At 41.6% G+C, this 25,938-nt stretch overlaps 1 protein-coding gene across 1 annotated transcript in view; it reads left to right on the top strand.

The window, feature by feature from the left end:
- FGD3 (FYVE, RhoGEF and PH domain containing 3) overlaps nt 1-25,938 on the top strand; it is a 272,469-nt gene that overhangs the window by 207,810 nt on the left and 38,721 nt on the right. The window contains exons 11-15 of the mRNA XM_066596514.1: nt 9,815-9,907; nt 11,191-11,270; nt 13,680-13,710; nt 14,536-14,637; nt 14,947-15,009. Coding sequence (XP_066452611.1) covers nt 9,815-9,907; nt 11,191-11,270; nt 13,680-13,710; nt 14,536-14,637; nt 14,947-15,009 — 369 coding nt within the window. The remainder of the gene's footprint in view (nt 1-9,814; nt 9,908-11,190; nt 11,271-13,679; nt 13,711-14,535; nt 14,638-14,946; nt 15,010-25,938) is intronic.

The raw sequence follows: 25,938 nt of genomic DNA, 5'->3' as shown, positions 1-25,938 counted from the left end.
TATGGTCAATATTATTAGCACCCTTGATTGTTTCCTATAAAGAAGCCAATATCTTCAGAAATAAGTGGATCTGTACTAACGTTGTATCATAAGAATGAATATTTTACTAGAATGTCCAAATACATTCAAGAAAAAACTGTACCCGTCACCTTCCATGTAGTCACTTCTGTAAAGAAATAAAAAATAACCATGACATTTACGTGATTAGAGGCCCCTTTCCTAATTCTTGGTGGCACTACCCTTGGCAATAATGACATCTCCAAACATTTTCTGTAGCCATCTGTGAGCTTTTCCCAATAGCAGATTTTAGCTCTCTCCAAAGATTTTCCATTGGACTAAGGTCAGGACTCATTGCTGCCAGTTAAAATAGTCCATTTTCCTCCTTAGCCCTTCTTGTGTACTTTTGAACGAGTTTTTTGAGTCATCATCCTGCTGTAATATCCATTTTATTCAACCAGAGACTAGTTTTCTTACACTTGGGAGTACATTTTGCTTTAAAATGCTCTCATAATCCTCCAATTTCATTATTCTTGTAACATAATCAAGACCTCCAGTCCCAGCGACAGCAAAGTAGCCCCATAACATTTTGGATCCTCCACCATGTTTCACTGCAGGCTTCATTTCATAGTTTATAAACCTAACCTGGTATGTGTTGCCAACGAGCTCTACTTTGGATTCATCTGTCCATAGAAAATCTTTCCAGAAGGATTTATGGTTTGACTATATATCTTTTGGCAGTTCAGCAAAAGTTCCCCCCCCCCCCCCCTTTTCTTTTTTTTTTTTTTTACATTTATGCCTTTTTTTAAGCAGTGGGGTCCTCATTAGTCCTTACCCATAGAGCCCTGTTTTGCTCAGTATGCGGCATATTGTACAGGTTGAAACAATCACTCCAGATGTCTCTAACTCAGCCTGAAGTTCAATGGGTTTTGTATGTGGTCTCTTTGTCACATTTGAACCAACTTTCATAGGGTTCTCTCATTCCATTGCATCTTGGAAGGTTCTTGCCTGTTCCAGGAGTAGCAAACATCTTGAAAATTTTGCTGGGACATTGAATGCCAAAAATGTTGACCACAACTGTATGCATGCTTTTTTTCGGCATACATTTTAAACTGTAAATGAGCAAGTACATTTAGGTCAATAATACACTGGAAAACATTACCGGGTACCATATTGTGAATTTTCTTTTAAATTTTGTGGTTAAACTACTTTCTATACTTGAGAAACCAACCAAAAGGATTACAGTGCGCTTCGGTAAGTCAAGAGGAGCAGAGGTTACTCACTCAGAAGCGGGGAAAATAAACAGCCAAGCTAAATGTACATTCCCCTCTAGAAATCTAGGTTCACCTATCAACAATGGTGGTGTACTGAATCCACATTTTCTGCAGAGGATGAAGTATCCAAATTTTAATGGCAGAAAATAGACAACTACAAAATTCAGGCCCCTGGATGAGGCCCTAACATGCAGCGCTTTTCGGCTCTAGACAGTGGAGCCTTTGGCCCCCTGCACACGGACGGAAATTCTGCGGCGGGATTTCCCGCAGAATTTCTGCCCCTGCTTGCCTGCATAGGATTGCATTGCAAAGCGCAATCCTATGCAGACCGCCACGATTTGTCCACGTGAAAATACACGCGTAAAACAAATCGCGGCATGTTCTATTTCTGTGCGGGCCTCTGCGAGAAATGTCACTCCCGGCGCCATGGTCCTGCTCTGTGCATGCGCCGGCTGGCTGGCAGCCAGCACATCAGAGTCGGAGCCGCGGGAGAAGGTGAGGCCCGCACTGGTCCCTGCAGGAGCGCGGGTCTGGTCCCGCTGCGAGATTTCTCGCAGGGGATCCGACCCGTCCGTTTGCAGGCGGCCTTTTTCAAGCATAAAAATAACAGGATTAGCAAACGTTTATATAGGAAAGTTACACTTACATGTCTGAGAGAGAGAAATGCATTGAAAGTTGAAGTTGCACGTGACCCCTGTAGTGATCCTGCTCTTTTTTATACTATTATAAAACAGCACGAGTCACGTGCCACTTCAACTTTAAAAGCATTTCCGATTTTCCAGTCTTGCAATGTATGCTGCGCTCCAGAGGACGTCACACCGTAATCGCGTGACACTTTTGGTGTCATGCTACAATCACGTGACACTCTGACGCTGACCCAGTCACCTGGAATGCCCCACAATGGTGGCACCCACCGATTGAGTGCTACCTCTCTCTCAGACATGTAAGTGTAACCTTACAAGACGTGTTTCTACCGACAAGCTGTCTTGATCACATGTGATCTTGATTACCGATAACTAGGACTGTGGGAATTTCTCTGAGTAACCTTTAAGAAAGAGAGCATTGAAGTTTTCAATTGTCTTAGCATCATAAATGAAAGTGTGGAGCAATGTAATTATCTACTTTAAAATAGAATTTACTGCCAATTGCAGAAGAACTGTATGTGTTGTTATTGCAAAAGTTTACTTAAAAAGCTGAAGCAAACTGAGTATCTCCAGTTTGCACATCAAGGCTACAAGGACTCATGTCAATTATTTCTATACACATTCCAGCAGTCCGTTAACTTAACTCAGATCCTGGCGTCACGTGACAAATCCACTGTTTAGTATTTAGAGACTTTGAAAACCCTTTTGCCACTGTGCGGTGACCGAGTCGGGCACGTTTTCCGCCATTGCCGGGATCGCAGAGCCACCTGTGACATCCATCTTGTTTTCCCCCTGGTCTTCCCCACTTTGGCGCGCCCTGCTCGGTCGCTGAACATTCCTCAAGATCTATTTGGTTTAGAGGCATCTTGCATGTAGTACGGTTACTAATTGAGAGCCAGACTTGCCAATGTTAATTCCAGTTACCCAATGCAATGTCAGGAAAAAGTTTATTTCTGCCAAGTTATATAAGCAATAATGATGAAAAAGTTGTCTGCTCTTATTGCAATGTCTCCTGATGAGTTGAGAGGTGTTTTTGGACATTTTTTTAACCAGACTTTTTTTAATGGCAAGTCTAATGATCATCCCATTGTGTTGGGCCTTGGGCAAACTTACTCTTGCTTCTTTATTAAAGCAGCCTTGACAGATATGTCAGCGGGTTTTGCTTGGTTGAGTACAGATCATGTTGAATAATGCATAAAGAGTCTTAGACAAATTTCACAGTGTCCTTGAGGTTCTAAACAGGAACATTATACCTTGTAAGCTGCAAACTTTGATTTTACTTTGCTCCTGAATGCGTCAACCATAGGCTATACATGTTAATCTTGTCTATAAAATGTTCCAGAACAATATAGATGTTTTAATTAGACCACTCCATTATTACTTTCCAGGAGACAGTTTAGGTCACTGTCTACACTGATTCACCAGATCCTCTAATAAATGATATTGGGTAACAATAGTAAAATATGTAACTGCTTAACAATAAAACATCAGCGAGTGCTTAAAATCTAAAGTGATTGTTCACATTTTGTAAGGTCTGCTACTCATGCCTGTCGCCCTCTTGCGGTTTCGGGCAACTGCGATCATCATTCTACTATTCCTCTTCATTTGGAACCTATGTCTGTTTTCATCCAGCACAAAGAGGGTTAATCAGTCCTCTGGCTCTCAGCTCAGCTGTGGGATTAATAGGCAATCACTTTCCTATTTAAGCTGAGCTGATGCACTTCCTGGTTGCCTCAGTATTGGTGTTTCCTCTGGTCAGGCCACTGCTAGGTCTTCTGTCTCTGTACTGTTTAAGTCTATTTTGATCTTTGTCTGCTTGTCCCGTTTGTTCTTTTGCCTTGTGCCCTGTATGTTTGTACATTTTCTTTCTGTCTCTGCTTCATTCCCATCTATGTAGTAAGTTAGTTCTGTGCAGTGTCTTTGTTTCTGTGTTTCAGTACTTTATCCCTGTTTCCTGTCAGGGCTAGTCAGGCCCTAGGTTCCAGCGCAGGGCCGCCCTGATTGGTGTGATTACCCTGCTTGTAGGCAGGGCCCCTTCCATCTCCCTGCTTACCTTAGGGCCAGTTACCCTTCTGTAGGTACTCCTGTCTGCTGGGGTCAGCTGCCAGTCACGCGGTCTGGTATAAAAACCAGACTGGTTGGTTAGCCCAGTGGGTCCACATTCCAAAATCTGTAACACATTTCCACATCATTCTGTGTTAATAGTTCTCTAAAATATCTTTGTGATGACTGGCTCAGGGGTTTAATCACCAAGGTTGACACCACCATAAAGGTCGCCAGGGCTGTCTCTTGAAAATGCCCTTCCAAGATCAAACTTCACTGTGCCCTCAAGAGGCTTGTCCTATGAAAAAAGATTGCTGAATGATTGAACATGGCTATCTCTGATAGTTCTATTGAAAAGAAGTGGCAGTGCACATGCTTGACTGCCGCTCCATTCTTTGGGGACTTTTTGGACCTCCATTTTCATGGGTGCATGGAATAAAAAAAAAAGATGTTTTTTATATGCCAGAAACACTGCAAATTAATTTAAATGGCAATTAACAGCCTTTCAGGATTTTTGGTATGAAAATAATTCAGAGGATAATCTCTTTAAGGGATTGAGAGAACAAAATTGGCATTTATGTACATGTATATAGGATACAACCAATGTTGCCATGCTATAAAAGGGATCTTGAGTTCATTTAATATTTTATGAACCTTTCACCTAACAGGAGAGCATGGTAAGTGGCGAAAATCACCAATGCAAAAATCAAAAAGACTCTTTAACTTACTTTGATCAGGCCCACTCCTTGTGAACCACCCCTTTCCCCATCCCTTGTGGAAGAGTCTCATTACCCTAGTGCCAGTTCTCCTCACCCTTGTTTGCTGTGCGTCTGGAAAAAGATAACCCTTTATAAGTGTACTCATACTACAGGTGGCGCTATTCTAAGATAGCTATTCTAAACATTTTTTTTTCTAAATAAGTGTAAATACAATGTTTTTAATATAATTATGGGCGAAATGAAAATAGACACAATATTTTGCGTGGGCCATTCCCTTTAAATGTCTTGCAGCCTAACAGAGTCCATAGTGCCTGCTCAGCAACTAGGAAAAACTCCTAACTTACAAGTAATATTCTTTATGGAGTGGAGTTATAACATAAATATGTCTACTTAAACTGAATGTGTTTCAGATTATCTGTGTCATGTCCCACGTGTAACTTTATGAACATTTGAGAGAAGTACTATGCGATTGCTACCGTATTTTCAGCACATGCTGTACAGTAGGTTATGTTCTAGGCACCTAGATGCTCTTTCTAAAATTAATGGGCAGCATTGAAACTGCATTTAGCTAATGAATGTGCTCAGGACAGGCTTAACATGCCTGACTCTCTGTTGTTTGCATCTGTTGCACTCAGAATCATTTTCAGTGTAAAATTAATATAATGAATTGGGTTCAGAAACTAATTTTATGTAATAGTTGCTTTGCGCTTTTGGTTATCTGGTTAATGGCTTTCATTTAATGCAAGAAAGGTCTGTAGCATTTCCAAGATAGAAAATGAAAAGGAAAATTATCACAAAAAGAGGAATTCCGAGTCCTTCCCTTATTGAAACTTGCAGAAAATTAAAATCTGTGGACTATAAGCACAACTCTTTTAGCCAAGATCATTGAAACAAGGAAGTTAACCCGATTCTACTATATTAATTATTAAAAACACCCAGCATGACATGTACTTCTTCTTTTGAGTAGTGTGACAAGAACTTTGTCCCAGCCATTTCTGATGAAGGGGCCATGTCCCCGAAACGGGTCATACTGGATGTTTATACTAATTAATAAAGAAGGGAACTCCCTTGTTTCAATGATCATATTATTTAAAAGAGTCTACAGATTTAAATTTTCTGCAAGGTACACTATTACGCCCCGTTTATATACTGCCGCGAAATGTGGATGGGCAGCACCTTTATTTCTATAGAAAAAGTAATATAGTTTCTAACTCCCTTTTCCGCCTTTTTGGCTTCCCCTACTGAGGCTCGGATGGCTCACTACAAATACAGTCATTAGTTTTTCTTTTCTCATTCAGGGGTGCAGAGGTAACACTTGCCGAACGGAAATAAAATGCTTTTTCCACAAAAAAAGCTACTAGTATTATAAATTTCACATGGTAGGTGGATGCCTGATGCACATTTACTATTGGGACCCAAGAACTTCAACTTACAGCTCTGTTCTCATTGGTGGGTTAGTTACTAGTAATTTATAACATTCTGTCTCTGCTCTAAAGGAAATCATCTCAACATGTAAAGACTTCAGAGAGACCTTGTGAGTATACACAGCAAAGAAAGTCTGGATATTGACACTTCCATAAAAAGAAAGTCTTCTTTATCAATGCATATTTATAATGTCCATGAAAAGGCTGAGAGGAGTTTCATTGAACTCGTGCTACACGTTTTGAACAAGAAAAAAAACCTTTCTTTTTCACAGCAAGGGTTCAGTTTGAAACGTATCAGTAAAGAAGACTTTCTTCTATATGAAAATGCCACTATCCAATCTTTGTTTGTTCCTCTTGGCTATTTATGAGTGAACTTTTGAAAAGTTCAGTTTGGCTGGTTCGCCAAGCTCTTGCAAAAAGTTTGGTTCATTTCAAATAAGTTTGAATTGAACTAGAAGTTCACCAAGATCCCAGTGTTCAGGACTAGTCTTGGGTGAACCAAACCAGTAGAACCCGATTTCAGGTAGAATTTGTTAAAAGCACGGTTTGAGTTCATACTGAACCAAACTTTTAGCAAAGCTCAATCCGAAATTGGGTTCTACTCGTTCGCTCAACACTACTCTTGGTCATGGGCTAACAGCTGTCCAGGCACTCCAATTTGATCAGGACTAGAGATGAGCGAGCATACTCGTCCGAGCTTGATGCTCGTTCGAGTATTAGGGTGCTCGAGATGCTCGTTACTCGAGACGAGCACCACGCGGTACTCGTCTCGAGTAAACAAGCACTGACCATTGAATTCAATGGAGCCGGCAATACAGCCGGCTCCATTGAAAGCAATGGGCTGCCGGCGATCGCGGGATGAATTGTCAGGAAGGGCTTAAATATATAAGCCCTTCCCTGCAATTCATCCAGAAATGTGTAAAAATAAAAAAAATATATATACTCACCTGGTCCCGGCAGACGGAGTTCAGCGCGGCCGGCAGCAGTCCTTCTGAACTGCTCTGAACAGCTGTGAGTAGTATTCAGCAGCCGGGGATTTAAAATCCCCGCCTGCTGAATGAGCTGCCTCTAGTTGGTCACAGCCTGACCAATCAGAGGCAGATCTCACTCACACACCCATTCATGAATTCATGAATGGGTGAGTGACTGCTGCCTCTCATTGGCTCAGCGCAGGGACCAATCTGTAGCCCCTCGCCTGCCCTATCCGTTTCTGTGTCGTTCCCATCACTTTCTTGAATTTCCCAGGTTTTCACAAATGAAAACCTTAGCGAGCATCGGCGATATACAAAAATGTTCGAGTCGCCCATTGACTTCAATGGGGTTCGTTACTCGAAACGAACTCTCGAGCATCACTGAAAGTTCGACTCGAGTAACGAGCACTCGAGCATTTTGGTGCTCGCTCATCTCTAATCAGGACCCTTTTACACCTATTCACTGGGAGCTTGAAAAAAACAGGGGGGGGGGGGGTTAATTGGCACACTTGACAGGAGACCAAGGGATTCAAAAACGTCTTTTATTAAACAATGCGTTTTTGGCTCTGCACCAGTGCCTTCATTTGGCTTATTGTACAGACAAGGAATAAACCGAACTACATAGAATTATAAAACATTAATGCAGTTTTTAATATTAGTTAATATAAGTCCATGTAGCTCTGTTTACTCCTTGTTTGTCAATTATCCAGATGAAGGCACTGTTGTGGTGCCGAAACCTGTTGCCTCAATAAAAGAAGTTTTCAGATCTTCTGGTCTCCTGTCAAGCGAGCCAACTCTCCTGTTATTTTCAAGCTCCCAGTCACATCCTAGTTCTCCCTCACTCCATTTAGGGTGGCTGCTGCTTCCTTTGACAGGGTTTTCAGCATGTTGTGCTGCTAACACAACCCCCTCAGTTACAGTTATTTTAATTTGCCTTTGCTTTCCTTATCTCAGCTGTACTACACAGTCCCTTCAGCATTTAGAAAACCCCTTCTCTACTAACTTCACAAAGAGTTTCCCAAAAATATTTTCAGCAACAAATCTTATCTTGACAGCCATTTTCCTTCCAGCTCTTATAACTATCGCCTTTGGTGAACAAAATTTGAGAACATCTTGTTTTTGGATCAAAACGTGAAGAAAAAAAAGAAGGTGCGCACCGCACGGTCTTGTAATACCACTGCAATTGCCCAGAGTTTTGATTCTCCTCTAGAGAAAATAGAGAACTGTTTATTTCTCAGCATCTTCAATGTTGCGAAAGAAATGAGAGACTTAAGCGTGTAATTTCCAACAGAGAGGGCGTCTGGCATGGAATTTCCTCATTTCTGCCAGCTTGGTAGGGGGCTTGTAAGATAAATTCAATCCGAGACTGGACATATGCTTCAAGATCTGCTGATCACACAGCTGCTAGTGTGACCACTGTGCAGTCAACTCTGACTTATGCAATCAAGTCTTGCTATGGTGGATTTGTCTGGTTCTACAGCACCAGGAGGCTGACCAAGAGATTTGGGTTTGGTAGTAGCTTAGCATCAATAGAAAATTGCAGTCTCATCTGCACAGACCAGTATATAGTCATTGGATATTAGGGCATGTGGATGTCCTATAGGGTGGAACCTCTCTCCGGATAACCCTTTTTTAGTCAGAGCAAAGAGTGAAAGAGTGGCTTCTGCTCTGGAGGACTATAGGTGACCTTGTATTAAATAAATGATCGAATGGCATGCACTACCACATTTTTCCTGCAGTGGCCACTGCAGGAGAGAGATCCAGCTTGACAATAGTTCTTCGTAGCTATAATAGCTGATTGAGACTGGTCTTTATTTAGAGAAGCATTAATTCAGTTTGGGCAATCCCTTTAGTTAATTTTCATGGCGGTTTCTGTGCTTATACAAACTGGATAATTTAACTTTGCTATAATTGCCTCTGGATCACCATTCTGTTGTGGCTCACTGGCTATGTTGAAGTATCAGGACCAGAGTGCCATCACAGTGTCAGCCCTGGCCCATGTGATCTTCATGCCAGTACATGTTCAGCTCATTTTAGTGTTGGACGCTGATGCAGACATTTCTCTGTGGGTTGATTGGCTAGCTGGGTTACACACCTTCCAGCCAACCAATCTGCTTTAGTTTGTACACAAATTTTCCAGGTCCTCCTCACAGAGGATGCCTGTTATAGTCTGTCAGAAGGTGTTCAAGTCGGCGGCTTATGGTCTAGATCTGCATCTCAGTACCCCAGATAAAGTTGATAACAATTCAAATAAGTCTGTTTGATTACATCTTATCTCCTGAACATTTGTGGTTCATGTAATTGTGTAACATCAAGCTTTTTATGTACTTGTGTAATATTTATTGTAGCCTCATTCCCTGTTTACACTCCAGATTCCACACGTGGGGGTCACCCTCATCAGGATGAGTGCTATGCTTTTAGATAATGTCTCCTCATATTAGTAGGTTAGGGTCAGATTCCCCATTTCCCCACTTTTTGGTTTACTTATATGATATTTTGGGCTATCCACGTTTGTGCCTTGTGTATATATTCGAGCTTTAAGGACATAGCATTATGTCCAATTCGAACATGGTGCTTTGTGTCCGGCTCGGCTGTAACACAGGCTTTGGTCAGATTTTGGACTAAAGGAATTTCATATGTTGCAACTGTATAACTGCATTTTTATTTACATAAGTGCCAAGCCACATGGGAATCTAAACATCCAGATGATAAATGATTAATAAGTATTATTTTGGGTTGCAGTTTAACAGCATGATGCTCTACTGTGTCCCCAAACTGAGGTTGATGGGACAGAAATTCAGTGTCCGGGAAAAGATAGACATTGCTGGATTGCAGGTGAGATGATTTTTCTTTCTTTGATAGTGTACATTCTAAATGCCATTATTTGTTCTGGTTTTACTACAGACACTGTTTGTTCACATTTAACAGATCCCATAATTTTGAATGGTTCCTTTTGTACAGCCCAATTTCAGGCCCCTTAACGAGTGCCAATTGATGATGTAACAAGTCTATCAGCACTCGTTTAAAGGGCCTTCACACAGCAGAATGCAAACTGCATAGTGAATGAATGTTCATTTGCATGATTATTGGGTTGTGTAAAAGGGCCAAAAAATTTGCAAGTACTCATTCGTTGGCCAATCGGCTCATTCATGTGATCATAAAAACTTTTACTGGTTGGCTCGTGTAAGCAGAAAGATGTGCACCCGACCAGTGATGGCAGTATGGAGATGAACGGTTGTAGTAACAGTGGTTCATCTCAATACTTCCGACAATCTGCGTAAACAAGAGGAATGAGTGCCGTTAGACATGCTCATTGTTAGTCAGAACATGGGCACATTATATGACTGACATTAAGCATGTTGGTCAGTGTTTGTTCCTTTTGTCCACATGGGCAAATTATTTTCAGTATGGGGACAAACGACTGTTACTATGATCATTTTTATCCATACTGCTATTGTTGGCTGTACATCTCCCTGTTGCTATGAGGAGTTGTGCAATCAAACAGTTAGTATTCTTCTGCTTGCATTAAAAAAGCTGATCGACCGATGAAAGAATGTTTACTTTTTTTCTCATGGGAACATTGGACCTTTTACACGGCCCAATGATCCACCAAACATGCATTTGGGTCTGATCATCATGCTGTGTATAAGGCCCTTCATCTGGCAGTACAGTAGAGCTGTTATCTGTCCCAGTCTACATAACAAAGCTGAGAAGTGAGCTGCAGGAGATAGGAAAGGTCACCCTATGGTGTACTTCAGCGTCTAATTTGATAATGAGCATATTTCAATATTTTGCTTAATGGAAAATCAGTGGACGGTGCTGATAAGTGTCATCAGTGATTTCTAGCTAGCTTGCTAGAAATCACCAATGAACAAATAGTGCACGATGGCTGCACATTTAAACACAGCGATTACTACACAAAAGATGGCTTTTGAGCGAATTTTGAGTGATAAACGTTGTCTAAATGGGCTTTAAGAGTTTCACATCAGTATAAAGTAACATTAAAAAATATACAATATTTGGACCTACAATTGCTTAAAAAACGAATGGAGCCAAATCTTGCTGTTCGGATAAGATAAACCTACAGATCTTAATCCTAAACTTTTTTTGTCTATCAGGTTCAGGAAATTGTGAAACCAAACTCTTCTCACACATTCCTGATAACAGGGAAGAAGCGATCACTGGAACTACAAGCCAGGTATTATCAGATTATCTATTGTGTCTAGAGTCATATTACCTAATGCGATTCATTATATATGCGTTATATAATCCTATATCAATGGGAGCTGGCAGAATTTTTTTTTTCTGTTGAAAATTGGGCAAGATAGAATTCACATGCCTCTTTGTATGTCTTAAAGGGTTTGTACAGTTCATATAACCCTTGTTCATATGTTCTATTAGAGCACATACTATAGGTATTCTATTGGGGGTCTGTTGTGGACTCCATTCTATTAGGCAAAGCAAGAAACTGCTACAAATGAGAGCTCTCCATTGGGAGGACCCATCTCTTCTGTGCATAATAGATACACATATGATTCATTGATTTTAATAGGTGCTGTATAATTTCTCTTTCACGTCTCTACATGGGAAATGAGGACTGGCTAGCTGCTTCCCTGGGTATAAGAGCTAACTGCTAGGGGTTAAAGCAATAGGACCACCACAATCATCTTTTCTTGAAAACCTATGAATAAGAGTACAGGATAAAAATAAGTGAACAATACCCAGCGTTCCGATGAGTTTGACCATATGTTTACAGACAGTAGAAGTAAGGAAAATTCACTTACTCTATAGGGGGGTCTCAGTTGAGAACACCCCCTAATCCTAGTTGACAATGTACCACATTGGTGTTATCGAAGGCTTGGAATAATGAAACCACCGGATATGAGGTTTCCAGGGTTTATTCAAGAAATAATATATGAGCTAACAGTCTTAATTCATGCCTAATCAGTAAACGACGAAGCGTGTATCTAAATTTCATAAATGCATCACATGCCTGGACACTCTGTTATGCGCTTAAAGTCGTCCTCCGAAACGCGTTCAACACTTTTTTCAGTTATTTAGTCTATGTTTATTATTTTCATAACAAATTAAGACTGTTAGCTCATATATTATTTTATAAATAAACCCTGGAAACCTTATCACCGGTGGATCGATTATTTTAAGCCTTTGATAACACCATTGTAGTATATCAACTGAGACCCCCCTGTAAAGTAAAGGTTAATTTACATGCAAAGACAATCTTTCAGAAAATGGAAAGATTGACAGTTTTAGCATCATTTTGCATAAAGTACTAATAAGCACTTATGCCCATTAGTACTTTAGCAGCTTCATTTGCATGCAAATGAGCCTCCAGGAGCTGCTGGCAGAACTCAGCAGGTGGTCTGAGCTCTGCAATCAGCTCCTTTGTTCTCGCACAGGCTATCACGCGCTGTCGGCATGAATACAATGTAATTCCGTGCAGAACACAGCGTACGGTCTGTGTTATCTACTCTCCGGCTGAAGAATGGATTTTAAGCTCACCTTAAAATCATCGTTCAGCTGAAGAGTAAACAATGGGAGCATTTAGTCGTAATGATTATTGCTCACATGCCATCGTTTTAACGAATTGTGAGCGATTAATCGATGCGTGTAAATGGGCCTTAATTGAATTTTTCCTTATTTGTACTCTCTGTAAACATATGGTCATATTCCCTGGAGCGCTGGGTATTGTTTACTTATTTTTATCCTGTACTTTATGCTTCCGAAATCTCTATCTGGGTCCAGTTGACGCTTTCCTCCTCTGGATGCTCGTATGACCAGCGACTGTATATTCAAAAACTATTGGATAATTTATAAGCAAACAGGGACTTCAGGTGTGATGGACTGCCCCTTCTAGGGTGGCCCGATCACGCCGGGTAAGTCACCTCCACTTAATTTGTGCACTTTGGATTTATCGATCTTCTTATTCCCAGGAGCGCTGCCCTTGTTTATTATCCTCCTATAAAAAAGAATGGTGGTCCAAGTGGGTAACTCCTTTCAGTCTTGGCCAACAATTTTGCAATATCTATAGCCATGAGAGGCCACAGAATTTTTTTTTTTCTTGATGCATGCAATAAAATGGGTTTGTCTAACAGAAAGAACTTATTCGCCCAACCCACAGTACAGGAGATAAGTATCTGGTCATGGGGGTCTGATCACAAGCACCTCCACTGATCATGAGAACGAGGATCCCGAGTGTCCCTGAATGAACAGTACCACTCCATTTCTAGGGGACTGCTGGAGATAACGGAGTATAGTGTTATAACATTATCGCACATTTTACTACACCGAAAACCGCAAGCAGAATATTTACATATAGTCTGAACATAAAAATAGATTTGGCCTTCACATTTAGTTGACTGCGTACGCCACTAATAAAATAAAATGAAAATATTTTTTTGTTCTTGTCGCCTTGATATCAGTCGGATTGTTGCTGATTTTCAAAATAGCCTCTGATCTGAGGGGAGATTGATTACTATAGACTACTTTTCCTCCCCACATACTTTATTGTTGTATCAAGTTGCATTTTGTATAATGTATTGTATTATATGAGAATATTAAGTTATTCGTTCTCTCATTCTCTTTATAGGACGGAAGAGGAGAAAAAAGAATGGATCCAGGTAAAAAGTTTTTTTTCATAGTGTTCATATAGTAGTCGTTACTATATTACATTGATGTAGCATGAGGACATATGAGCATTGCATCTTCCACACATCTCTGGGAGTAGTTTATAATGGGGGTCCTGTTCCTATTTTCATAGTTGGGGTATAATATTGTGATTCACTGAGTAACCACTTGCTGAAACAATGCAGTGAAAGGGTGGCACAGTAAGGTGCAGTACTAGTCTGTGGGTTAGGCATTGGGTGCTAGTCCTCATACAGATACCAGCAGGTGGAGCTGCAGAGAGAACCCCATGAGTCCAGTTGTGCAAGTAAAGAGAGAACGCTAAAGAAGGGCAATGTAATTTCCCACATCAATCCAAGTTGCCAGACTCTGAGACATTTGGCCATTGTGAAGCTATTCCAGGGAAGATGCCACAGCAGCTAAGTTGGGCCCTATGGCCTTGCAACATTAAGAACTCTGCCTTACTGCGTGGCCAGTTTCTGCATTCAGAAAAGAACTCTGCCTCCGTCCAATGTGCCCTGCACTTGCACATTAAACGGTTTAAATTAAGTACTCTTATTTATGACAAATACTACAATGCTAGCTTGCCAGATCCTTTGCATTGTGTTTGCATGTGGTGGATTTCCTTCGGACTTGCGTTGAAGATTCTGTATCACAAATTTGAAGCAAATTACAGTCCAATACATAAATGGATGGGGCTTTGAAAAATGCAACCCATGTGTTCTGTAGACATGACTGCTGGACATGACATATCTATCGACTGGCTTTATGACACTATTTTATACTAAACTGCTATATTGACTTTTTATTTACCATTTTAGGTTATTCAAGCAACAATTGAAAAGCACAAACAAAACAGTGAAACTTTCCGAGCATTTAACAGTTCATTCTCCCGGGAGGAGGAGCATTGTCCAGACTCGCCGGTAATTATCACCAGAACTGGAATAGCAAAATTAATTAACAGAATTTTTCACGATTATTAATGTTAGTTTACGTCAAATTTGGGTAATGAGATTTCTTAATGTTTTAAAGTGGTGTTAAAGAGGGAGCTGTGCTTCATTCTCTGAGTATTGAATGTCCTCCAACTCTCTAAGATACCCATTCTTAAGATTTAGTTTCATAGTTCTGATTCTTCGGGCCATTCAGTCATTTATACGTTTTTCCATGAATGTCTTCCCTAAATGTTACCTTGTTGAGAAGAAAAAAGCTGTTCTTTTATCATTTCTGTTCAGGTCACAACTCTGGGATCATGCGAGTCAGCGACAGGATCCGACAGCTGCAGTTCACCGGGGGGAGTAAGTGTCCTGACACCATTATCTTGCATTATAAATGTATTTTGTGGCTTAGGGCTGATTATATATGACTGTGCATAGGAGTGAATATGAATCATCCTTTATTTTCCTTGCAATATAGTCTATAGAGCTAGGAATCAATCCATTAAGGTACGCCTCGACGCAGCGGATGGGCCCACATAATTTGATCAAATTGTGAACTAACAACCTTGTGTTTTTTATGTGGTTAGTATAAACAATAGTCATGAAGTTTTGTGCAGATATTAAATGTGCATGAGTGCTGAAGCAAGTGTCTGTTATCTCAGTCGAATCAGCCCTAGGCTAATGCTGGCCTTGTAGATAGATAATATAGCAGAACAGAGCAATCTGATAGAACTAGGTGCAGGTAGATGCCTTAGTATTTCCCTCATTATGTTATATCTTTCGTTAAAGGCCCTTTTACACAGGCTGATGATTGGGCACAAACATTTGTTTCCCCGACAATTTGCCCATTTACTAGCAATGAGCTACTAAACATGTTTTTGTTCGAACCTAAAAATGTTTTTTCTCCTCTGAGAGAGTCAGCAGTCAGACCCCCACTAATCAGTCACTTAAAGGGGTTGTCTCGCGAAAGCAAGTGGGGTTAAGCACTTCTGTATGGCCATATTAATGCACTTTGTAATATACATCGTGCATTAAATATGAGCCATACAGAAGTTATTCACTTACCTTCCCTGCGCTGCCGTCCCCGTCTCCATGGCTCCGTCTAACTTCAGCGTCTAATCGCCCCATTAGACGCGCTTGCGCAGAAGGGTCTTCTGCCTTCGGCTCGGTTCGGCAGCAGCGGCGTTCTGGCTCCGCCCCCTTCTACACGTCATCGCGTAGCTCCGCCTCCATCACATGTGGCGATTCCAGCCAATCAGGAGGCTGGAATCAGCACACGTCACGGGGCGGAGCTACGCGATGACTCGTACAAGGGGGCGGGGCCAGAACGCCGCTGCTGCCGAGCCGAAGGGAAAAGACCCAACTGCGCAAGCGCGTCTAATCGGGCGATTAGACGCTGAAATTAGACGGCACCATGGCGACGGGGACGCCAGCAACGGAGCAGGTAAGTGAATAACTTCTGTATGGCTCATATTTAATGCACGAGGTATATTACAAAGTGCATTAATATGGCCATACAGAAGTGCTTTACCCCACTTGCTTTCGCGAGACAACCCCTTTAACCTCTATCCTGTGAATAGGGGCTAAGTTTATGCCTTGGGATAATCCATGTGCACATGCCAGCATAGCTCTTTTCAGAATGCTGTGTGTAGATAGAGATGAATGTGAGTGTGAACACCCAGCTTTCTGAAAAAGATTGAAGCTGGCGTTCACCCTGACTTTGCAGAAGGACACCACAGGGATGGGGTCTGGGTCGAGTATGAAAAAGGCTCCCGGGAGTCCATGTCACCTAAGCTACATACACCATAACTCAGTTTAAGGTCTTATAGTTGATTCCCTTTAAAGTGGTATTCCCATCACAGAACTTATGGCATATCCACAGGACATACAATTTGTTAGATGCGGGTCCCAGCAATGGGTGTACACCTCCCTCAAGAGCTCAGCACGACCAAACCTGACATGACTGTGTTTGACTGGCCTAGTTGGAGATTTTATATGTTTCTAGATAGCCATTTTGTAAGTCTCTATTCCAATTTGTGCTCCACCATTGTCTCCTTTACTTTGACAGCAAGACTTGCAAAGCATGTAGCACTGTTCTTGCTGTACAATACATGAAATCTAGATGGCACCTAGACAGACCTCATTGGAAGTCAAGAGGGTCTATTCGTCAGTATTTGGATCCGATGCATGATCGGTCACCTTTTTAGATGGAAGCCATGACACTAATATGAACATACTAGCTGATATACCCGGCTTCCCCTGAGGTAATTTGGTACAGACGTTTACCTGTTGTTAGCTCAGAAAATTTTATGAAGTTGTGGTTACTTCAGAGAAACCGAGGAACAAAATATGTTCACCATTTTGCATGGTTCTTCGCGTTACCCTGGAAACACCACGTGGAGGTGACCATGCGTTTTTCTTGCTTCGAATTAAATAATCAAGTTGCAACCCCTTTACTTTTTAAATTTTGGACCTAAAGAATATGGCAAATGTCAAGTTTGTACGACACCGGGAAGTTAGAGAATTAGTGATGACTCAGGGCTTCTTCACATGGCTTTACGTGCAACTATGCTCACCACTAAGGAGTGTAGTTGCGCATGAATGGTTTGTTTTTTCTGAGTATTCAAATTCCATGCTATAGCGCACGAGTTTGAATAAAACAGTTGGAAGATAGAGCAGGACCTATCTTTCCCACATGTAGTTAATGCTATGTGCGGGAAAGATAGGGGAAGTCCTAACTTTTCTCAACTGTACTATTAACAGGTGAAAATACTGCTGAAATCAATGGATTCATTTTGTCCTGTTATGAGGCCGTGATTATAACAGGGCTAAATCACGCCCATGTGAAGAAGCCCTAATGTGTATATACTGTGAAGAATCTAATTTACATACATACATATATATACTGAAGGGAATCTTACTCACCTTTAGGCTAATTTCACACAGGCCCGATATCTCGCTGTGGAACATGCGATGTCCCCGCAAATGCGAGGCGTTTTTGTGGCAAAAACGCCTCGCATCACTTCAGGGATAGTTTGACTACTTCAAGAAAAGAAAAACGTTCATACGTAACCACATTTCATAGCTGCAAGCGTAGTTGCGCATATGCCCATGTGTTTTTGCCTTAAAGGTGAGCTGGATTCTCCTCAGTATATACACAGAGAGTTGAGGTAGATAATCAAGTTTCGACCCCTTTACTTTCCTTATTTGCATACCGAATTTCTAAGATTTTCGTTTTGATGGCGGTTGATGGCGGCTTAGTATACCCCCACAGCCAGAAGGTAGTGTGTGTGCAAAAAAAATTCCTTTCCCTCCGCCTTATGGTTTCTGAGAAAATAACTCTCTCATGTTTTGCAGTTTTTCACTGATTTTCGCGCTTTGACTTGAATTATTAAGTTGCGACCCCTTTACGTTTCCTATTTAGGACCTAAAGATTGGTTGTGCCAAATTTCAAGTTTGTACGACATCAGGAAGTTAGAGAATTAGTGGCGAGTCAGTGAGGGCTTTCGCTTTTTTATTTATATATAATATACCTTGTACAAGTGCAAAAATAATTTTGCCCATTTAGCACAATTTTGCCATTTCTTGAAGATTTCCAGCCTACGGTTTTTCAGCGGGCCCTTGCTATTTCAGGTATCCAGACAATCCTTCAGCTCTTGCTTGTCCTCGATATAGAAGGGCACACATTTTTGGCTAATAGGAAGATGTCCGGTAAAAAAATATTTAATAGCACCCTATGTTTTCTTTTCTTTGCTTTCCTTCTATGCTCATCCATCAAATGCCTTATAAAGTTGCATGATTATGCAAAGTCTAAGCATGTCGGGTTTTTCTGACTGTCCCATTTGGCTTGTTTATCTGAGCGGATTGCTATGAAATCAGTTAATACAGGCTGAGAGCTGAAAACAATTAAAAATAATTCGGAGCTGTGTGTGTGCTCCAGCTGAGATTACCGGATTTATGTCCTGCTCCACAATAGTAATTTGATGAGACAGATTTGTAAGTCCTGAAGTTGTCCGCTAGATGGCAGCTGCAGGCAATGTGAGGACTGCTGATTACAAGATATAAGCCCATGTGTTTGCAATTGCAGGCAGCAGAGGCTTTTATAGGGTTGGAATATAATGTTTAGTTTCTGTCTTTCCTATTTCTCCAGCAAAAATTGCAGATAGATGATGATAAGCAATTTAAGGAATAAAAAATGCCTTTTTAGGTATTTTCTAAAAATTAATATTGCTTTTTTGCACTGAAGTTGGTAGTCAATTAACTTACTGAGAATGTAAATGCATATTATGCAGAAATTTTTAGTATATTTGTAATGGCATTTTATGACTCTGTGCCATGTCATGACTCAAAGGCCGAGGGCAACCAAAATCTATAGTTGTAATTGGATGTGCAATTAAAACATTTCCATTAGCCTAATCACAGTATACAGGTTCCCCTAGTAATATTGTTTTGTCACTTATTACCTTAAAGTACATTATTTTACATTGTTGGTGGTATTTCTATAAGGTGGTGGGGTAACCGCTCTTTCTTTGAAATCTCCATTGAGTGCAAGATAGATATTATTGATGATGTTAGATGATAAAGGCCTGTCTCTGTCCCTTAAAGAAGGCGACGCGTTCAGACGTTGATGCACGCTTGCTTCTGGTCAGGTAGTTAGAGAGGGGCCTATGGTCTATCGGGCAGGGGTACGCAGCACAGACAAAAGTGAGATTTCTGAGAGAATATCTATGGTGAGAGCTTGAGGTGCTGCATCTAAGTCCTATGGACAGCTTAAAGAAACTACCATTATATATATGAATGTCACAGCCAAGGACCCAGAGGAGAAGTCAGAAGCAGTTTTTAACCTCTTCTGCCTTCTCCTTTTTAGGCTACATAGCACTCAATGAGCACTATGTAGGGCAAATCAAAGTGGAAGTGTTATTTACAATTTTCAACCTGGCAGTCATCTGTCCGCCGGGTGCCCACTGTCACTGTAGAGCTGAAGCAGACCCAGATCAGCTCTGCTGGTGACTACTGTCACTACAAGAGGATGTTCTCTCCTGTAACTGGGGCTCCTATGGATGCCTCAGCTACAGTGGAAAAATGTGTTAAAAAAGTCAATGTGAATGACCCCCAAAGGTCTTATATGAGGTCATGGGGGACATAGATGTTAGAAAAAATAGTTAAAAAAACAAGTTAAAAAGAATAGCAGAATAAAATAGAAATATATGCATAAAAAAGAAAACGACCCATCGCCAATGCCAACCAAAACCGTTGCTGTTTGCGCCCTGTAACCCAAAACTATACAAATTATATATCAAAACGTCCAAACCAAAATGAGGAACTCCTTTCTGTACTTCATTCTAGCATAAATATACTAATTTTAAAAATAAAAAATAAATTTTTAAATCATTTTCTTTGCTTTTTACCCCTACTAAAACTAAAAATTGAAATAAGAGACAGTGAAAAAATATATTAAAAAATAGCCCTATATGTCGTGGGAAAAAAACTCTGCAGAAATAATTATGGAAGCTGAATAAAGAAAAATAGGGTAGTAAAACCACCACGTGGGTAAAATCCCTCAGAAATGTCTGGTTTGTTAGGACCAAAACACCCTGGCAAAGGTGTAACTTGAAGCTGCTGGCCCCAATGTAAAACCTGTAACAGGGCCCCCAACTATAATGGTTTATACATAGTATTGGGCTCCCTATATGGAGAAGATAGGCCCTATGGGCCCCCTAAGGCTCCTGGACCCGGGTGCAACCGCATCCCCTGCATCCTCTATAGTTATACCCCTGCACCCTGGTCCTTTAGGGGTTAACAAGCATTCTAGGATGTAGACGACCTCCTATTTACCTAAGGAGTACGGCAACTCTGATTACGCTGTGCCCCATGCCATCTGCAATACCGTCTGCCCTCTGCATTAACCTTTATGAACGCAGGGTACAGGCGGTTCCTGACGACCAAGCTAATGAGCCCTCTTCACCCAAGTGAGATGCTGTTAATCACCATGCTCCTTTTCATAGAAGAGACTATGTGCTCTGATCCTAAAGGGGACCCGCCCATCAAACCTGGGGACAGTTACATTTCCACCATAGATTTCAATTATATAATTACTCTACAAAATATTATGCAGGGTCATTCTCTCGCTAGGAAACCCAAACATTGATCCATAATTTATTAATTTTTGTCTGGCTGCCTATGAAAACTGATCTGTAATTATTACCTTGTATAATGTAAAAGAACGTCTACCTAGAGCATATGCTGAAAATTGGCCCTCCGGTATCCAAGTGCTTTCTATGTAAGTCTACATATTAGTGGAGACATCTGCTAATGTGACACCGGTAATGGCAGTAACCTCCTGCTGGATAGCAACCACCATAAACAATATTGTATGCTTTTCCACAAATCTATTAGAAACTCTTGGGCTGCAGACAGATGGCATGGAAGCAGTTTTGCTTTTTTAGCTGCTCTTTGATGGGGGGTAATAAGGAATACCAGTTCCTTGCGAAAGTCTTCTAAGCCACTTTGCCACCACCCACTGTAAATTTACATCTTTGCTTTCTTAGCTCTGTGCAGTGGTGACATAAATTTATGTTCTTCACTCAGAGGATGAACAGGTGGAACACCCGAAACTGGCTGTTAATAACAGCCTGTAGTTTGGGTGGCACCTTTAGGACCTCATTGGTTCAGATTGTGATGATGTAATCAAAGTGACAGCTACTTGTAATGCTGGCTGGGAAAGTTTGTTGTCGTAACCAATTTTCCTGGTATTTCAGAGCTGTAGCAGCCACTTTCCTGTCGGTGTCGGTTCAATTTTAATTTATCTAGAAATAAATCTATAAGGGTATGTTCACACTTAGTGGAAATTGGTGCGGATCTGCACCAAAAGCCATGAGCATATTTTGCACTGTGAAAGGGGTCTTCCCATCTGTTCTGTAACCCCTTTATGACACGGCCCCTTTTTTTCCATTTTCGTTTTTTCCTTCCCCCTTTCAAAAAATCGTAACTTCTTTATTTATCCATCGATGTCGCTGTATGAGGGTTTGTTTTTTGCGGGACGAGTTGTATTTCTCAATGGTGCTATTTAAAATACCATATTATGTCCTGAAAAACTTTTTAAAAAAATTCCAAGTGGAGTAAAAATGAAATAAAAAAACGACATTCTAACATCTTTCGGTGCGTCTTGTTTCTACGGCGCACAAACTGCAACAAAAATGACCTGATATCTTTATTCCATGGGTCAGTACGATTACTACGATACCAAACTTGTATTGTTTTTTTGGTTTTTTTTGGCTGTACTACTTTTATTTTTTTTCAAAGACATTTCATTTTTTTAAGTTATTTTCTGCCGCCATCTTCTGCATGCAATAACTTTTGTATTTTTCCGTTGACGTAGTTGTGTGAGGCTCATTTTTTGCGGGATGTTCTATAGTTTACATTAATAGCAATTTGGAATACATGTGACTTTTTGATCGATTTTTATTGCATTTTTTCTGAGAGACAGGGTGACTGTCTACTTTGATAGATCGGACTTTTACAGACGCGGCAATACCAAATATGTATTTTTCTTTTATGATTTAGATTTTTTTTTATTAAAGATATGGCAAAAGGGGGGCAATTTAAACTTTTATTCCTTTTTTTTACAATTAGTAAAACTTTATTGATCTTATTTTCACTTTTTTTAAGCCCCCCTGGGGGACCACAACTATCGATGCTTTAATCACTCCTGCAGTATGATGTAAAGCTACAGCATTATGTCATACTGCGATTTGATAGGCAGTCTGCTAAGGCAGCCCTGGGGCCTTTCAGAAGGACCCCGGCTGCCATGACACTCATACAGCTCCCTGCAATCTCACACGGGGGGTGCAGTACGGGACCGACGAACATCGTTCGGGGAATTTAAATGCCGCTCATTGCCCGCGGGTGTCAGCTGTAATAAACAACTGATGCCTGCGCTGTATGAAGAAAGGTCGCACTGCGATCTCTCTTCATACATACCCCGACGCTGCAGGACGTAAGTGTATGTCCTGGAGCGGGAAGGGGTTAATGGCATTTCCACATGATATGCCATGACATATAGTATATCTTGACTTTAGTAAAGCATTTGACAAAGTATCTCATACCATACTTATTGAAAAAATTACCAAATATGGGATTGGCAAGGCAACTGTTAGGTGGATTCACAACTGGCTGAGTGATCGTACTCAAAGTGTGGTCATGAATGGCTACACATCCAAGTGGAAGAATGTATCAAGTGGGGTACCGCAAGGCTCTGTCCTAGGCCCTGTGTTTTTCAACATTTTTATATATAATCTAGATGAGGGAATTGATGGGAAACTGATCAAATTTGCTTATGACACAAAGCTAGGAGGGATAGCTAACACTAGGGAAGAGAGCGAGAGAGAGTATTCAAAAAGATCTAGAAAAGCTTGAACAGCAGCGACTAATAGAATAGTATTTAACAAGGCTGAGGGGTGACTTAATAGCTGTCTACAAATATCTGAAGGGCTGTCACAGTGCAAAGGGATCAGCCCTATTCTCATCTGCACAAGGAAAGACTAAAAGCAATGGGATGAAACTGAAAGGGAGGAGACACGGGTTAGATATTAGAAAAACCTTTCTGACAGTGAGTGTGATCAATGAGTAAAACAGGTTACTACGGGAGGTGGTGAGTTCTCCTTCAATGGAAGTGTTCAAACAAAGGCCGGATAAATATCTGTCTGGGATGATTTAGTGATTCTGCATTGAGCTGAGGGGGTTGGACCAGATGACCCTTTAGGTCCCTTCCAACTCTACCATTCTATGACTCAATGAATGCACACGGCCGGGTCGGATTCCGACTGCGAGATCTCACAGCGGAATCAGACCCTGTGCCTCGGTGGTGTCCCTAATGTACCGCCGTACACGCACAGTGCAGAGAATGACACGCTGGCGATGACGTGGATCAGTATGATTTCGAAATTGACATTTCGGAATTGCCACGGAACGGACGGGTTTCATTGTCTGCAATGGAAGTCATCCGTGCGAGGCTCGCACTAGAATAGGACATGCTGCGATTTTCTCCCTGTGAACCGAAAATCGCAGTTTCCGCTTGTGGGGATGGAAAAGCGTTTTTCATAGCATGTCTATGGGCAGTATTTGCTGCGGGATCCAGAGGCGAACGCCTGCTCCAGATCCCGCAGTGAAAATAGGCCCATATGCATTGGGCCTGATTCGGTTTCCTTAAATGGAATCTGTCTGATTGAACATGCTGTATAAACTGCGGGCATCACATTGTAGAGCAGGAGAAGCGGAGCAGATTGATTCATAGTTTTATGAGGAAAGATTGAGTATAACTTGTATTTTATTCATTTATTCCTCATTTATCGATGGCTGCATAAATATACTATTTACTAGGATTGTCTATGTTTTGGGCACGATGCAAACCAGCAAAGGTTAGGACTAGAGATGAGCGAGCATACTCGATAAGGCAAACTACTCGAGCGAGTAGTGCCTTATTCGAGTACCTGTCCGCTCGTCTCTAAAGATTCGGCTGCCGGCGCGGGTGACAGGTGAGTTGCAGCGGTGAGCAGGGGGGAGCGGGAGAGAGAGATCTCCCCTCCGTTCCTCCCCGCTCTCCCCCGCCGCTCCCCGCCCACTGCCGGCACCAGAATCTTTAGAGTCGAGCGGGCAGGTACTCGAATAAGGCACTACTCGCTCGAGTAGTTTGCCTTATCGAGTATGCTCGCTCATCTCTAGTTAGGACTATACTAGGAATTCCAATTGTTGCTGCTCTCCAACACCTGATGTGTATGATCTGCCAGTTACAGATGTGATCCATGGCACAATGCTTTTTTTTTTTAACCCACAATATAGTAATCGGCTTATTAAAGAAAACTACACAGGCCTCTGTTCTTTCCGCAGTATTATTGTATCTTGACACCACCAGGAACCTAGGGGTTTCACAGGGCTTGGATGGAGGAATTCCCTTGTCACACCCTTAGCTCCCGATTGGGTGACTTCTGTCAGGTCCTTGAAGGTCCTAGCTGCAGCCTCTGTACTGCTTTTTGGCTGCCCTGGAGGGTTATGGTTAGGGGTTCGTTTTTTAGTTAGGCTTACATTATTAGCTGTAAAAGCAGAAGCCTTTACAGCTAATAATGTTAGCCTAATAGGAAAACTACCCCCTAACCCTAACCCTCTAGGGCAGGCAAAAATCACTACAGCTGCTGCAGCTGTCCCTGCGTTTCCTTAGTGCTCTGTCCAGGCATTGATTTGCAGCCGCTGTGCTGGCTGTCAGCTCCGTACCCGCCGGCAATTGCCCCGGTCACTCACTGATGGGGTCCGCTGTCTGTGTGGCTCACCCGCCACTCTCACTGTTGCCGCGGTCATCTTCCCGTGTCAGGACACCACTTGCAGTATTGAAGAGGCCGGCGCTCCCAGCCTCGGCGATGTCCTCCGGCGCCTCTGTGTGCGCCGCCGCTTGCTGTCTTGATGCAGTGGCAGCCTCCGGCTGCGCGGCCACTCCCTGTCTCACTGCTGTCCTCCTGCCTTGTCTGAATTTAGTAATGCCCCCCAGCCAATCAGAAGCTGGGGGCATTACTAAATTCTTTGACAGCTGGTGCCTTGTCACCACCTCTAACTTCTGGTGGTGACAAGGTACAATAATACCTCTTTCTACTCCTGAGCAAGAAGAACAGAGACCCATTTACAGACAGACAGCATATTGACATGATACGGACAAGAGTAGGACTTGCAATGAGTGAAGAAACATCAGTGTGCATGTTCTCATAGCCCTATAATGGGGCAGTGTGTTGTCCGTGGATTAACATGGACAACCCCAAATAAGCTAGTGTGCCAGGGGCCTTATGACTTTTGTCATTTTACATAGTTGTAAGCTGTTTTTTTTTTTGCTTAATTTTAAATCATGTGGCTGTGCAACCCATTTAATCTGAAGTCGAAAGAAAAAAAGTTCAAAGAAAACCATGGCAGAGATTCAAGGATCTGTATGCAGATTTAGCCCAACTCAGTGAGGCAATTCTGTATGCAGATTTCTTGACCCAGTATTCACATCAAGAAGTGATGTCATTACTTCTTTATTTCCCACATGTGGATTTCAACTCTGCACTGCTATCATGGGGGTTGGTATTGTGATGCAATTTCAAGATATGATGCAGACGAATGAGTTACAAAAACTCGTAATAAATGTCCAAAGTAAAAATAAAAAACAAACGTGCCCACACTCTTTAACAAGCCAAAGTATGTTGCCTTAGTGTTCCGGAAAAGACCATCAATCCAAGTAACAACGTTTATTTGCAATATGCCTTTCTC

The sequence above is a fragment of the Eleutherodactylus coqui genome, chromosome 3 (genome assembly GCF_035609145.1).
Source record: "Eleutherodactylus coqui strain aEleCoq1 chromosome 3, aEleCoq1.hap1, whole genome shotgun sequence".
Lineage (NCBI taxonomy): Eukaryota > Metazoa > Chordata > Amphibia > Anura > Eleutherodactylidae > Eleutherodactylus > Eleutherodactylus coqui.
The sequence above is the reverse complement of the archived record's forward strand: the minus strand, read 5'-3'. Positions and strand labels throughout refer to the sequence as shown.